The sequence below is a fragment of the Mixophyes fleayi genome, chromosome 4 (genome assembly GCF_038048845.1).
Source record: "Mixophyes fleayi isolate aMixFle1 chromosome 4, aMixFle1.hap1, whole genome shotgun sequence".
Lineage (NCBI taxonomy): Eukaryota > Metazoa > Chordata > Amphibia > Anura > Limnodynastidae > Mixophyes > Mixophyes fleayi.
In genome coordinates, this window is record NC_134405.1 from 18,109,938 (window position 1) to 18,127,129 (window position 17,192).

General features: G+C 40.0%; 1 protein-coding gene across 3 annotated transcripts in view; it reads right to left on the reverse strand.

Moving 5' to 3' along the window:
* The window catches only part of LOC142151069 (phospholipid scramblase 2-like), a 112,304-nt gene that overhangs the window by 26,888 nt on the left and 68,224 nt on the right, over positions 1 to 17,192 (reverse strand). Inside the window, exon 8 of one of the 3 annotated variants that reach the window (XM_075206366.1) lies at positions 14,291 to 15,210. The exons of the other annotated variants lie outside the window; for them this stretch is intronic. Coding sequence (XP_075062467.1) covers positions 14,962 to 15,210 — 249 coding nt within the window. The 3' untranslated portion in view covers positions 14,291 to 14,961. Of the gene's footprint in view, positions 1 to 14,290; positions 15,211 to 17,192 lie in introns of those variants that run through there. 3 annotated transcript variants of the gene reach the window in all.

Genomic DNA, 17,192 nt, shown 5'->3' on the forward strand with positions numbered 1-17,192 from the left:
GCTTACACTCCTCCCACACCCCTAACTTGATGGACATATGACACTTTAAAATGGAATTCTGAACAGGTGTTCTGTTTGAATGCAGACACACTCTGTCAGCCTTCTGCTAGCTGTGGAAAAGATGCTTTTTAAATCACTTCAAAATATGTACATTAAATCAGACTCTTGACGATGATTTTGTCACAGATATGTCCTCCACCTGTATCTCTTTAACCTAAGTGTACTACTGTACAAATGTGTAATGCTGTTTGCAGAATTGCTCTGCAGATTGCCAGCTAAATACCTAACTCCTCTCTTAGGAGCCTGTGGCAAACCAATCCCGTTGTCACAATATATTTAACTAGCTGAAATCCCAGGCATTGCCCCGGCTTAACTCTTCAAGTTATTAAGTTATCAATGAGTTGGATGTAACGGTCAATATTTTAAAAATAATTAGCAGCTTATCAGCTCTTCTAACACACCCATGAGGTGGCTGCCCAGGGTCATTTTTGTTTTTATATTAAATGTCATTAAAATCCATCCAGAGGAAGGCCCATAACAGGCTCCCTGCTCATTTATGTAGTGTGCATGATGATGGGAATGTCAGTAAATAAGAAATGAGGCGCTCTGGCAAATATATGTTCAAGGAATTGTTGGTGTGGCCCAGGGAGGCGATAAATCACTGTAGCATGGAAAGAAAATGGGTTGAAAATCCAAATACTAATACTTCCAAAGATGATGGTAATAGGAGACAGGGGATATTTTTGAGGTTTATTTTGTTTCTATAATGTTGTCAATCAGAATGACATGTAGGGTAGTTGTGTGTGTGTGTGTGTGTCTATGTAGGACTAGTTACCTGTAGCAGAAGGGTATCAAAAAAGAATTATCCCATCATCTAGCTAGAGGCAACAGACTCCAGCATGAGTCATATAGATGATCTCCATAGCAACATTGCCCCCTGGAGTTGATTCGGAGTAGTGTAATAAATAGAAAGCACAGATATGCATAAGACTTGTGCTGACTGACAAGATTCAGTGGAGACCTGGAATATGGTCTCATACTTTTTACAGAGAGATTGAGTTTTATTGTGTAATCCCCGCTGCTCTGTTCTTACCTTTAGTACCAGAAACAAGGCAGGCGAGTTTGTGAGCAAATCGTTGAGTCCTGGGGCGTATTATATTACATCAAATCACATCACTATTAGATTAAATAAACTGTGATGAATATGTTATTTGATGTTAACTCTAATTCAACAGTTTGGCATTAAGTTCTGGAAACATTGGCAGGCATTCTGCGGTCAAATTAGGTGAGTGTTAAATATTTAATAAGCTAAATACACACATATAGTTACAATCTTATTGCACAATCAGTGTTTGCACCAATATCCGTAGATCACTTTGGGCATGTATATGGAAAAGCAGGAGACTCAGCAGTGATCCATAGTATTATTTCAAGCTGATATAACGTAAGTGAAAGAAAACAAGCAATATAAATATTCATCATCTGATATTGGTGATTGCATGTCTACGTGTTAAGGACAATATAGCATGTGATCCTCAACTACTAGAACAAATGCACAAGATGTTCACCTTTAGCAGCACCCCTTTCAAGGAACTACATATGTCCCACATTACTCATTTGCCCACAGGACTTACAGTCGGGAAGTGGTAGTTGTTGATCTCACTATTGGCGAGGGCAGAACATGGTAGGAGATAAGAAGCAATCTAGATGATAACAGCAGAGTAAAATGATAATCAGACTGGCAATAGTTAATGCAGAGAAATAGACAATCCAAGGTCAGGAGCAGGAGAAGACAATAGTTCCTTTAAACAAACCAGGGGGTCAGGGCAGATAAAGATATACATGCAGATTTGTTTAACAGGCCAAGGTCAGGAGTAGGAGCATACAGAGAATCTTTTGAACAGTCTGAGTGAAAAACTGAGAACAAATCAGGATACAAGGCATACTAGGCAAAGCAAGAACTATCATCATCTTTCTTGGCCACAAAGAATAAGCCAACACCCAAAGAAGACTTGAAAGTTCTAATAAAGCCTTTGGCTAAGTTTTCAGAAACAAAATTTTCGATAGTTTTGAGTTCTGATGAAGCCACGTTGAACAGTCGGCCTTTTGGAAGTTTAGCCCCTTGAAAAAGATCAATGATGCAGTCATATGGCCTATGGGGTGGAAGTGAGTCTGCTGCTTCCTTACAGAACACATCTTCAAGTTCCATATATACAGCAGGAATAGATCCAGACAAAGATGAGGCAAACAGGATTCACCTCAACAAGTATGTGCCCAGTCAATCAGTGGATTATGTTGAAAACAGCAAAATTATGGTCTAATTAAGAGACCTAACAATGTAAAAGGAGTTAACCTCAAAATGCAGGCATCCCACTGAAAAGCGAGAGGGGTGGTTTTTAGCCCTATGGGTTCTCCAGAGAGCAAAGTTCCATCCAAACCTGAAATTAAAACTGGGATTTGCAAAAGTATAGTGGATATCTTAAGTGTTTCTGCAACTTCCCGGTCAAAAAAGTTGCCTGTTGCCCTGCTGTCCACTAGAGCAGTGGAAGGAAATTGAACCTTGTCAGAGGAAATTTCCACAGTGATCTGAAGGGAGTTAGAAGCCAGAGAGTTACTTTGGCCCAGGAAAACCTCACCATCTTTCCCTAGGCCCTGAAGTTTCCCAACTTCTTCGGGCATTCTCGTACTGAATGTCCCTAGCCACCACGAAAAAGGCATAACCCTTGGGACTATCTCCTGACTGTCCCTTATGAAGAGATGTGGTAGGTACCAACTTGCATGGGTTCAGGACTATCCCTATTAACGGGTGAAGAGAAAGAATGAGTGATAAAAGCACATGACTCTTTCTCCTGGTGGTGTTCCTTTTGTCTTTTGTCTATATGAATAGACAGAAGAGATTCCAGAGTTTCTGGAACAGGAGATTTGACTAAGGTACCTTTAATGGTGTTGGTAAGTCCTACTCTGAATTGGTTATGGAGAGATCGGTCATTTCTACCAGAGTCCACGGACCACCTAGGAAATTCTGTGCAGTATTCCTGCAATGGTCTGGAGTCTGAATAGGAACCCAGTGGCGGTAAGGAAGGAATGCTGCAGAAAGATTGAATAATATAGAATGGTTCAACATACCAGGGTTAGGTACACAGAAAGTCTGTAAGTAAAGGGTTCAGGAAGAAGAGTAGTCGAGCACAATCTGAGGTCAGTTCACGAGTAGTAATAGCTGGCAACAGGATCACTAGATCACTGGCAGAGCACAATATTCTGGCAAGGGAAACAGGAAGAAGAAAGGATTTTATAGGAAGTCAAGGGGAGGTGTCAGAACATGCTGGAACATCAGCAGAGTATTGAAACTGTGTTGGAACACAGAGTGAATGCAAGAGCTGTCCAGTAGCCAGAATAGCTCAGTCAGCAGTACAGCAGACCACAGAAGCAGAGGCCTTGGGTTCGAATCCAAATAGTCTCCCATCCTTCCAGTACATCCTCTACATTCCAGTACATAGAATAGTGGATGCATTTTCATAGAGACTGGCAGTTGTAAGTGGAAGGCAACTTGATTTATTTGGAATAGGATCTAAAACGGCCAAATAAACTTTTGGCACAATTTTGGTGAAGGTCTTCGTTGTTTGAGGTTCTTAGTGGATAGCCAGACTTTGTCTCCAACACAAAAATTGGGTACCACTACGGTGTTTGTTGGCAGCTTGTTTGTAATGTTCTTGAGATTCTCTCAAATTTTCAATAAGCCTCTTTTGAACTTCTTGTAAAGGTGTGATTCTATCAGTCACCATTGGAATTGATGTGGAAACAGGGAGATTCAGAATAAATGTTTGACGGAGTGCAAAGGTGGCACAGAAAGGCATTTGGTAATTTGAACTGTGTTTAGAGATATTGTAAGAAATTTCAGCAGTGGGTAGAAAATCCATCCAATCATTTTGAAGGTATCTAATAAAACATTGTAAATATGGTTCAAGCATCTGATTAGTCCTTTCAGTTTGTCCATTTGATTGATTGTGGGTGGAAAGCCGAGGACTGATTAACCTTTATTCAGGGCCAGTGCTAGGGTTCTCGGCGCCCTAGGCAAAATTTTCACATCTCATGTTACAATAATGCTGGAGCGTTACAATTCAATTTCAAAACAAATGCCTTCTGAATCCTGCATGTTGTAGACATCGATTCGAAGTGGGTATTAATGCCAAAGGTCAGTCAAGCAAGAACTGACACTTATTATTAGAGATGAGTGGTTTGGATTCGGAGAAATCCTACAGATACAATTTTTAGGGAATCAAGCCAAACTGAGCCACGCCTCTGTTTCTCGTGCCAAATTCAGATCTAAAAAGCGAGGCAAAACATCATTTCTGGTATCAAGAATTGGGATGGAATTCGGTAGCATGGACACATGATCTCAACTAATCTGCTAAAAGCTTATGCATTGATGGTGGAAATTGGATTAATATCCAATGCTAACATAGCTCTCATGGGTTTAGTGCGGTGGTAGTCACATTCAGGGCCATCTTTTCCATTGGGCACGATGGGCAGCTGCCCGGGGGCCCCACGGGCAAGGGGGCCCCATAGGCAAGGCTCTTAATGAGAATAAAAATCCTGCAAAAGAAAAAAACCTGCAAAAAAAAACTTTAAGGGTCTCTGAGCAAGTACATCTATCTATCTATCTCTCTATATATCTATATCTATATCTATATCTGTATCTGTATACATCTATATATCTATATCTATATCTATATCTAGGGGCCCCGGTGCACTGCTTTGCCCGGGGGCCCATAATGTTGTTAAGATGGCCCTGGTCACATTAACGTTGCTGATAACACCGACAAGGACTACCACGAAAAAAAATACACGAAAATGACTTGCCCAACACATATTAAATGGTGACTGACCTTAATAATGACAAAAGAAGTCCCCGACAGTGTGCAGAGAAACCACGAACACCAGTAATGACGGGAAGCTGTTTTGACGTCATTTAAAATGGTGATCCTTATATCACTATTTTTACAGTGGCAATGCCAGTTCTCATCGGAGCTAAGCTAATCTGCACAGATTGAGGGCCATACTTTTGTTTTTTTCAAGCAAGCGTATTTAGTGAGGGACTTTGTTTCCCTGCCTGTCATTAATTTCACGTGGTGGTAATGATATAATCTATAACCACTTAGAAAGAAAGAGGGTTTCCTATAGAATTGGGTTTTCAAGCATTTAACAATATTATACTATATTTTTTCTTGTCGCTTTTTTCCCCATGACTTGTGGAATATCTAAAAATCCCCCCCCCCCCATTTTTCTTGATGAATTGTGAGAGATCATTTATTTGAAACAAAGGATCAGAGATCTGATCGTATCGATTCACGAACTGTGAGAGACTTTTCTGGTTAAAAAGAAGATCAAAGAATTTTTTCAAATGGACTATTAATTGAAATAAGCTTAGAGAATGGATTACATTTGAATAAAATATTGTATTTTCATTAACATATACTGTATCTCCATAGGTGTACTTTGTCTTTGCGCCTGTGGTTGACACAGTATTCGTAGTCTAAATGTACCTGTTTATATTGCTTTATGCAGCAGAGAATTAATACACACGGATCAATTATCTGTCAATTAGTGATATTATTAAGAACAAACTACTGTAGTAAGTGGTTTAATTAGTGTAAACTCACAGTGCTGCATCTCTTGTGCATGCATCTCTTCATATGCTGAATGTATTTATCAATATGTGTTCTAAGTCTTTATATAAGAATAACGACAATCTCATTTGTCTTTGCCACTTCTCCAAAACATATAAGCCACATTCAGGATTATCCCACGAAATGCCAGATTGTTATCTACTATGATAAATTACTTGTGTGTATAGTAACTCAGTCTGGACTTTGATGTTTAATTACCTCTGTGGGACAAGTTCAGTTCCCCGCAATTATCATCATCTATTTATTTATATAGCGCCACTAATTTCACAGCACTGTACAGAGAACTCATTCACATCAGTCCCGACCCATTGGAGCTTACAATCTAAATCCCCTCACTTACACACACACACAGACCGAGAGAAACTAAGGGCAATTTAATAGCAGCCAATTAACCCACTAGTATGCTTTTGGAGTGTGGGAGAAAACCGGAGCACCCGGAGGAAACCCACGTAAACATTGGGAGAACATAAAAACTCCACACAGATAAGGCCATGGTCGGGAATCGAACTCATGACCCCAGTGCTGTGAGGCAGAAGTGCTAACCACTAGGCCACCGTAATGAGTCACCGGACATTACAGCAATATCTATCTGCGTTCAATTCCCGGTACTATGATACCCAAACATCACTAATATTTCTAAGAACCTCTCTCTCTATATATATATTTCAAAGCCGTGGAGTGTCCTCACAACTCTTACGGAGGCAATTTTGAATAATATTATCATTGTGTAATTTACCAAGGGCAGACATCTGGTACAGACAGAAGAAGAAAATACTAGAAAGTATTTGAATTAATACTGGTAGAACTGGGTTGCAGTGAACCATGGACAGCATAACCCAGAGGTGTGACAACTAATTACCCAGGACAGATACCATTCAAAGGGCCCTGTGAAGGCAACAAATCCTTCATCTGCTTCTATTTTTACTAATTTCTTATTATTACCCAAGTATTGTGTTAGATAGACAGACATTGTCTATATACAGACAATCATGATAAGGCTTTTTTTTTAAATTGATATGGCAATAGTTGAGAATTAAATTTAAAGACTAATGGGTGATATCGTGGATATTTTTAAAATGTAAAAGTTTGCATGACAAAGATTCCTATGTTTATTTAGTGATAATGGCATAGATGTGCAATATTAGTCTCAGTTCAGCTGCTGGACGCAGAGGCTCAACTGTCATTGCTGTGGGTTGGGTACGCTTTAACGATGATCAGAAATCTGACAACGAGGAGGCCTACAAATAAAATGTGAATTTACCGAAAACCGATTGCAATGTACACAGACTTACCTGAAAATCGACGCTGCAGATCTCTGTACCATCATGCTGACAGCAACTCATTTCGAATTGAAAGCTCTCTGACAAAACACTTTGACGTCATCACGACCTGTAATAATGTTGATTTAAAGCGGCAATGTCGGGTTAAGTGTTGGGGCCCCAACATTACCGCTGGTTTGAATCACACCCCCTTTTATTTTTATTTTCATCTTTATAGTTTCCCTCTTAGGCACATTTTAGTTAATTTTCCCTGCTACTAGCTTCACCTGGATCAGGGTTGCACATTTGCTGGTTTTATCTAGCTGTGTCTTGACATGTTGAGCTTTCCTTGTTGAGTGTAGTTCGGGGTTAGAGGTATACTTTAGTTTTGGGTGGAGTAATCACGGTGGGGGTGTGAGTTTAGTATTAGACTAGTTTTCTTTAATTTAGCTCTCTTTAGTATTGCAAATGTACAGTCTGATATTGTATGACCTTTATATTAATATCTGTGACAGGGTGAACCTCCTATGCCACCCCGTCTGTGTTGCTAGGGACTGGCTGGTCTTGTCTTGCCACCATCCCCTTTCTTTATCCCAAATGTGCCTCTCCTGTCACAGTAGAAGGAGCCTGCTACCACCACTAGGTTCCTACACCGGCGCGAAGAACCACTTCCTTCTGGGTAACTCTCGCTGCTAGTGTACCCCCTTTGCTGGTACAACTGGGCTGGTATACCTTCAGATCAAGGTTGTTGTGGATGATTTCCTCTGGTCTATCACACTGGCTAGAGCTGCAGGGTAGCAGGTGATGCGTTGGTACAGGAATGCTGGATCCCAACCTCAGAACAGCAAGATAAAGGATTAGATTGGTTTAATCTGTAGGCCACAGGAATTACAGCAGGCAAGCAGTCGCCAAAGCAGGATCTTGAAACAATGATGTTTATTAGCTGAAGTGGTCCTAATAAGGACAGCTACACATGCCAGTTGTTGGTACTAGCGAACTTTTCAGAAGTTACCGATGATATGATGCATTACATGGTCAAACAGTGCTCCTTGTATGCACATTTTAACACATGCTAGCAGGGTGTAACACTGAAAAGGAAAATAATAATTAGCATGAAGCTTCCTTTAGGAAAGTTATGAAAATCCAAGTCCCTCCCCTGGCTCTGTCTCAGAAATAAATACATTTCCTATACAGAAGTACAACATAATCTAAAAAAAATTTTGTACATTTGCAATGATATACAGCGGTGCCCTGCACCCCTAATTAAAATAAATATCTGCAGTAAGTTATTTCTACATGATCCAGTCACACTAATGTTATTTATAAGTGATCCAGCCACACTAATAAGTTATTTATAAGTGATCCAGCCACAATATTATTATTTATTTATTAAATTTGTTTGCATAACAAGGAGCTGTAGACTTTGGGCTTTATACTACCCGCTTTTCAACACAACATGACGGACATCACGAGGAGGGAGAGTCCGAAACTTGCAAGATTCCCTTGCCTCAGGAAAGTGCTATTTTTCCTCTGAGGTGAGCAGGAATCTCCAAGTGTTGACTTAGATTGGGAATCTCTAGTACTAAGATCTTCTATTGGATAACAATCTGTGCCCACAGAGTAGAAGCCATAATATGATTATTATTGTGCAGCAAGCACAAAATCAATGTTGTGCATTCAGGTCAGGGAAGTGTGTACCCGACAGACCAAGAGGAAGCGGCATGCTGCCAGCCATTGATTTGTACAGTTTTGCTTTCCACATCTCTACGGAAGATGGGACTGGCATCGTGGGATCTGCTATTAATTTGGGTCTATAATCTGATATTGGAATGACTGAGAGGCTAGGTCAGTATGTAAAGTAAAAATTGATATATAGAGAAACAACTGCAGGTATGAAGGTACATGAAGATTTTCAGCTTCTGCGTTTCAAATATAGTTGTATATGATGAAAATGAGAAATAATGAGATTATTCTGTGTCTTCTTCTGCAACCACTTCCTGAATAATTGATCCTCTCCTTTATTAACAAATTCCTGCCCAATAAAACAGTCACACAGTACATTCCCCATATAGACAAGGAAGTTGTGTTCTGTTATGCGGCAAGTCGTACAACTGCCAAAACTGGTTTACACAACACCCCAGGATGGCATCTTTCCAGAGATCACAGCAGAGACTTCCTCACAGCGAGAGCTACAAACTCCAATTAAGAGTGGATTGAAATTAAACTTTTTATCATGTTAGTTCTACAATATGTCTAGTTGTCAACTTTGGGAAATCATTTATAGGGACAACTTTCTAGTTAACTGGAACGGGAAGTGGATAATACATTTTAATATGTTGCACAACTGTAGTGTATGGATATGCAGATTACTGGGTGTGACTTTATGAGTATGTGAAGAATTTTACCAGCATAGGCAATGTAACCCCATGCCCCACGTCTTACAGGGGTGTGTATGCAGCAGTCTCTCTTGGCACAGTGTCTCCTGAATCTTCACATGGCTCACTAGAAAACAGAAGGATAACACAGCCCCTAAAGCAGTCCATTATTATACCTGATTAAACATTACTGCTCCCATAAATGCTGCAGGGAGGGTAGTGGGATTTACAGTCACAAATCACAGAATGTCAACATGTATTACACAACATATTAGCTTCGCATATTACAAACACATAATTTGGCAACAAATGTGTTCTGCATCCTTGGTAGTCAGCATGTTACATGTATGGGAAGTGGCTCAACCAAGCACTGGGACTACTTCAACGTACTTTTATTACTTGTTGCCCTGATTAAGTTGATATTAAAATTTGCTCTGTTAGATTTTGGAATTGGTGGCTAAGGTACTCTGAGCTCCATTCTGGCAGACAGAATGGATAACGACAAAATATGGCTACATTATATATACACACACACACATCTATATCTATATATATAATAGTTGCCTACTCTCCCGAAATGTCCGGGAGAATCCCGAATTTTTGGGAGTTCTCCTGGACTCCCAAGAAAGCAGGCAAATCTCCCAAATCTAGCTATCTCCGTTGTGGAAGTGGGTGGGTGCAGAGCTATATGTGTAATAGTGACAACGCCCGAAATTGCCAAAGATTGACCATGGGCGGGGCCGAACAATGTAAATCCCGTTGCCACGCCCCCTTGATGGACCCACTCCGGGACATCTTACTTGAAAAGTCAGCAAATCTGATATATATAATATATATAATACCACACACATTACAGTGAAAATATCTGTGCAGAAGTAAAGAATGCACTATACAGGGAGAGGAGACAAAGCAGCTTCACTCAAGACACCAAGCAGCAGAGAACACTGCAGGGCACTGAATCATTCCAGCTTTCCGGCATTCTGGCAATTCTGTTTTTCACCCATACCCCTGTTTTCTGAATGGGAAAAAGCAACATTCTAAAAGCACCTGCATACAACAACCATAAGGAATTATGTCTCCCAATAGCTCAAAGATTTCTGTATTTATAGTTACAGACAGTATCCCTGGGGAATACACCTTGCCCATCATCCTCTGTACAAGGGGAAATTACCCTCGTATCACATTTCAATGGAAAATAGTAACAGACAACTGACAAATTTAGAAATAATATATTTATTATTATTAGAGATGGGCGGGTCCGGTTCTCCGAGAACCGAACCCACCCGAACTTTGGGTATCCGAGTACCGAGCTGAGCAGCTCGGTACTCTCCCGCCCATTCCGAATCCAAATCAAGGCCGAACGTCATTGTGACGTCGTCGGATCTCGGGGCTCGGTTCTCGCGATACTTCAACTTTATAAATACACGCCTCCACAGCAATCCATCGCCATTTGACATAGGGAGAGAGCAGGGTGTAGTCATAGGCTAATTAGAGCAGGGACAGAGAATACAATATTGTTCTTGCAATTGCTCTAACCAAAATCGCTAGTGCAGAGAGGAGGATAGAGGTTTATTATTTTTTCTTCATATTTGGCACTCCCCAGCGCTTTTGGGGTGTCCCCCATAATTGTGCATAAATATTTCTGGCTGTCAAAAGTCATATCTGTCAGCAGTATCTACTAAATAATTTTTAGCACTCCTCAGTGCTTTTGGGGTGTCCTCCCTAATTGTGCATTAATATTTCTGGCTGTCAAAAGTCATATCTGTCAGCAGTATCTACTAAATAATTTGTAGCACTCCTCAGTGCTTTTGGGGTGTCCTCCCTAATTGTGCATTAATATTTCTGGCTGTCAAAAGTCATATCTGTCAGCAGTATCTACTAAATAATTTGTAGCACTCCTCAGTGCTTTTGGGGTGTCCTCCCTAATTGTGCATTAATATTTCTGGCTGTCAAAAGTCATATCTGTCAGCAGTATCTACTAAATAATTTTTAGCACACCTCAGTGCTTTTGGGGTGTCCTCCCTAATTGTGCATTAATATTTCTGGCTGTCAAAAGTCATATCTGTCAGCAGTATCTACTAAATAATTTGTAGCACTCCTCAGTGCTTTTGGGGTGTCCTCCCTAATTGTGCATTAATATTTCTGGCTGTCAAAAGTCATTTCTGTCAGCAGTATCTACTAAATAATTTTTAGCACTCCACAGTGCTTTTGGGGTGTCCTCCCTAATTGTGCATTAATATTTCTGGCTGTCAAAAGTCATTTCTGTCAGCAGTATCTACTAAATAATTTGTAGCCCTCCTCAGTGCTTTTGGGGTGTCCTCCCTAATTGTGCATTAATATTTCTGGCTGTCAAAAGTCATTTCTGTCAGCAGTATCTACTAAATAATTTTTAGCACACCTCAGTGCTTTTGGGGTTTCCTCCCTAATTGTGCATTAATATTTCTGGCTGTCAAAAGTCATTTCTGTCAGCAGTATCTACCAAATAATTTTTAGCACACCTCAGTGCTTTTGGGGTGTCCTCCCTAATTGTGCATTAATATTTCTGGCTGTCAAAAGTCATTTCTGTCAGCAGTATCTACCAAATAATTTTTGGCACTCCTCAGTGCTTTTGGGGTGTCCTCCCTAATTGTGCATTAATATTTCTGGCTGTCAAAAGTCATATCTGTCAGCAGTATCTACTAAATAATTTGTAGCACTCCTCAGTGCTTTTGGGGTGTCCTCCCTAATTGTGCATTAATATTTCTGGCTGTCAAAAGTCATATCTGTCAGCAGTATCTACTAAATAATTTGTAGCACTCCTCAGTGCTTTTGGGGTGTCCTCCCTAATTGTGCATTAATATTTCTGGCTGTCAAAAGTCATTTCTGTCAGCAGTATCTACTAAATAATTTTTAGCACACCTCAGTGCTTTTTGGGTGTCCTCCCTAATTGTGCATTAATATTTCTGGCTGTCAAAAGTCATATCTGTCAGCAGTATCTACTAAATAATTTGTAGCACTCCTCAGTGCTTTTGGGGTGTCCTCCCTAATTGTGCATTAATATTTCTGGCTGTCAAAAGTCATTTCTGTCAGCAGTATCTACTAAATAATTTTTAGCACTCCACAGTGCTTTTGGGGTGTCCTCCCTAATTGTGCATTAATATTTCTGGCTGTCAAAAGTCATTTCTGTCAGCAGTATCTACTAAATAATTTGTAGCACTCCTCAGTGCTTTTGGGGTGTCCTCCCTAATTGTGCATTAATATTTCTGGCTGTCAAAAGTCATTTCTGTCAGCAGTATCTACTAAATAATTTTTAGCACACCTCAGTGCTTTTGGGGTGTCCTCCCTAATTGTGCATTAATATTTCTGGCTGTCAAAAGTCATTTCTGTCAGCAGTATCTACCAAATAATTTTTAGCACTCCTCAGTGCTTTTGGGGTGTCCTCCCTAATTGTGCATTAATATTTCTGGCTGTCAAAAGTCATTTCTGTCAGCAGTATCTACCAAATAATTTTTAGCACTCCCCAGTGGTTTGCGCTCAGAATGGATTCAAAGCAGTCCACATATGATCTGAATGAGCAACCAGGTTCTGTCACCAGTCCTGATGTTAGTGTTACCAGTACGTCATCTGGCCAAGGCGATGTCAAACAACAGAGTGTTTTCAAATTAGTGCAAAAAACAAAAACCCCAAAAAATTTTACTGTATTGAAGCGAAAAAGAAGTGTAACTGAGCAAAAGTTAAGTGACGATAAAAAAAAAATTGCAAGCATGCAATTCTACACACGCAGTGGCAAAGAGAGAATGAGGCCTTCACCTTTGGCTATTAGTGGCAGATCCCAAAAAGTTACCCAGCCTACAATTGGTGCACAACTACTGTTACGCGTCAAAGCCGAGCTGCAAGATAACAGTGAGGCATTACAGGAGAATATTTGCTCTGATTCACAAATGACAACAATCCCTGTGGAGAGTCCATCCAACAGTGGGATGTCTAATCGTGAGCATTCTGCTGATGTGTGCCTTGATAGCCCGAGTGTAGCCGGTGATACCCAAATTGAGGATGCCACTTTGGAATTAGAAGAGGATGAGGGGGAGATTTGTGTAGGCGACGAGGGCACTAATGATGATGTTGATGATTATGATGCAGACAGATACCAAATTGCCTTTCTCAATTTCTATTTATATTCTAGATTATATAACGGCTGAATAGTTTTCTATTTTACTCCTAGTGGAGAGAGGATCTGATGCAGACAGATACCAAACTGCCTTTGTCCATTTCAATTTATATTGTACAGTATATAACGGCTGATTTTTTTAGTATTTTATACAAGTGGAGGGGGGCCTAGAGAGACAGAAACCAAACTGGCTTTCTCCATGTCAATTAATATTGTACAGTCTATAACGGCTGGATTTTTTGGTATTTTATACAAGTGGAGGGGGGCCTAGAGAGACAGAAACCAAACTGGCTTTCTCCATGTCAATTAATATTGTACAGTCTATAATGGCTGAATTTTTTGTTTTTTTAAAAAAGTGGAGGGGGCTTATAGAGACAGAAAGCAAACTGTCTTTTTCCATTTCTTTACATATTTAACTATAAGTGTAGGGTGTAATATAGATTCAAAGACGATGGCTGCATTGCCAATATGCATAGATGGAGAGGAAGACAATCTGTTTTGTGTGTAGAATAAATGAAGGCCTACCAACGAAGAATTAAACAGTTTTTTTGGATGATTTATTACCTCAACAATTAGATTACTTATCTCTAAAACAGTTGGAGCACTAAATTGGGTTATTTTAGGCACAAAAACATGTATTTTCCAACAAAATAGCAAAACAAAACCAAACAAAACCAAAACCAAAACCAAAACACGCAATGGCGGTTTTGCAAAACCAAAACCAAAACCAAAACACGACGGTAATCCAGATCCAAAACCGAATCCAAAACCAAAACACGGGGGTCAGTGACCATCTCTAATTATTATGTTCATACAAGTGTTTTCTCAATTTTAAGTTATAATGACCCAATGGTAGAACCACAAGTATTCCCTAATAAACTGGACTTTTCTCCAACCAAAACCTGTTTAAGTAAACGTAAAACATATAGAAGTGTGTCAGTTTAACAGTGCAAGGTTCCCCTTATAATTGGTATTGTAAACATATATATAATTTTAATATAACTGTAAACTCATACATATGCATTTAAAACTGAATCATATATTGCAAAAGTCCTACACCAAAACTTTACTACCTAAAATCAATCATGAACAGTGGAAGTTACATATTGAAAAAGCAGGACTCCAGTGATCCGGTGGAACACCAACACCTCTCTGGCGACTGTCCTCTCCCTCCAACTTACTGCATAGAAATAAGAGCTGGAAAACTTTGGCTTCCTGGGCTTATGTAAATGGCTTGAAGACTAGTCCTTGAAGAGACCAAGACGTGAAAATAGGTACAGGACATCAACATGTACTTCAAACTTCAGTGAGAAGACAGTGAGTACAGAGAGGTGCAAAGACATTTCACCAAATCAGAGAGATCCAAGGTTTAAGGCAGAGAACTTTACCCATATCCAACATGACAAAGCTTAAGGGTCCTGAGAATATATCCTGATAAGTGTGCAATATTGGAAAACAAGATTGATCTAACATTTTATGGGGAGTGACAAAGATTATTCACCGCCACATCCACCACCGCCTCCACAGTCTCCACCACCACCACCACCTCCATAGTCCCCACCACCACCTCCACAGTCGCCACTTCCACCACCCCATTCCCCACCTCCACAATGCCCACTATCATGACCCATATTACTAACACCATAGTGCATACCACCAACAAATACAACACCACCAGAGGTGGCCCACCCACTGCCAACACTGGTGGAACTTCTGCTTGTAATTTGGTTCACTCGGAAAGTCTGTATAAAAATGCAAAACAAAAGAAATAAACACAATATAGTTAAAAATCAGTCGTTGGTAACATGATTTGCTTTTTACATATTTGGCAACATTTCTTGTATTTCCACAATGTTCAGTGCCTTCTTGTTTTAACCATTTAAATGCTCTTTTTCCTATATTACTTCCAATAATTTCTTATTTAACCAAACTTGCGGCCTTTTCTTCCTATAAATGTCACTGCTATAAGGTATGTAATTGTAAAAGTACTTGAATTTTTAAAATTCAATTTAGTCTATGTAGTCTACACCATACTCGAACAACTCTGCTTCTGTATCTAATAACAGCTATATTGCCCATCTCCCCTTTGCCTCTAACCTTCTCAAAAGGGTTTTTTTTACAACCGTCTCACCTTCTTTCTCTTCTCTTCTCCTTGATACAATTCAATCTGGCTTTTGTACAATCCACTCCACTGAAACTGCACTCACTAAAGTCACTAACAATCTTCTCTCTGCTAAATCTAAATAAATCTATTCTCTTTTCAACTTCCCTGCTGCTGTCTATACCATTGACCACACCCTCATTTTGCAAACTCTTCAGTCTATATGCCTCAATAACACTGTCCTCTTCTGGTATTCCTCTTATCTCACCAAGAACTCCTTTCAATCTCCATACATCTCACCCTTCGTGCATTACCTATTGGAGATCCCCAGTGATCCATTCATGGCCTACTGCTCTTCTCCCTCTACACCTCCTTCCATAGTGACCTCAACAACTTATTTGGCCTCCAGTACCACCTGTATTCTGATTATACCCAAATCTATCTCTATCCATGACCTCTCGCCTTCGCTCATCTCATGTCTCCTCCTGTCCCATCTCATTTTTGATGGCGCAATGCTTTCTTAAGCTCAATATTTCTAAAACTGAAATCATTAACTCACCCTTATCAAAGGTTCCCTCACCTCCTCCTCTCTCTTTTGATAATACTTCCCTTTTCTCTGTCACAAATGTCCACTCACTAGGGGTCATCTTCTACTCCTCCCTCTCCTTCGCTTCTCACATTCAGTCCCTCTCCAAATTCTGTCACTTCCATCACCAGACCATATTCAAGATCCCTCCTTTTCTCACTAAAGAAGTTACGAAAACTCTTATTCTTGGTTAATGTGTCTTTCTCCTCTCTAGATTAGCCAATGTCTGCTTTGCCCCTCTGCAGTCTATCCTGAAAAGGCACTGACCACCTAATTTGTCTCTCTCGCTGCTCTCTCTGCTATCCCTCTCTGCCAGTCCCTACACTGGCTCCCCATGTCCTGCAAAATTAAGTTTAAACTCCTCAACCTCACCTACAAAGCCCTCAACCAATCCCCCCACTACAATTTAACCTCTCTTCTCACACTCCTTTCCGACCGCTCCACTCTGCCAGTGACTGCCACCATATACCATTGTGATTACATCTTCCCACTAACACCTCCAGAACTTTGCCCGGGCTGCTCCTCACCTGTGGAATGATCTCCCAAACTCTATCTACTCTCTTCAAGTCTTCAAGGATGTCCTTAAAATGAATTTAATTATTCAAGCCTATCAGCCCTCCTCTGACTCCATATTCCTTAACTAACTATTCCCTCAATGCTCTCTAAGCTGTACATTAGTTTAAATATATGTTCTATTATATAATATTAAATCCATCAGAGCTCCCCCTTTTTGAATTTTTGGGATAAAAATCAGCTTCCTTTCTCAGATCCACTAATTTTATTTTTAACCAATTTATATTCTGTTGACAATAAACTCTACCCCTCTGAATATTGAATATGCTGAGCTGTACAGATCTTGAGATCCACGCTAATCAGTCTATGGGCGTAACTGCATGTGTCAACATCATGTGTGTATGCTAGTCATCATCATTATTATTATTATTAATTTTTATTTATAGGGCGCCACAAAGTATCCGTAGCGCCGTACAAGGACAAACAATGGCACAGTACAAGGTGAAACAGCACAGTACAAGTAA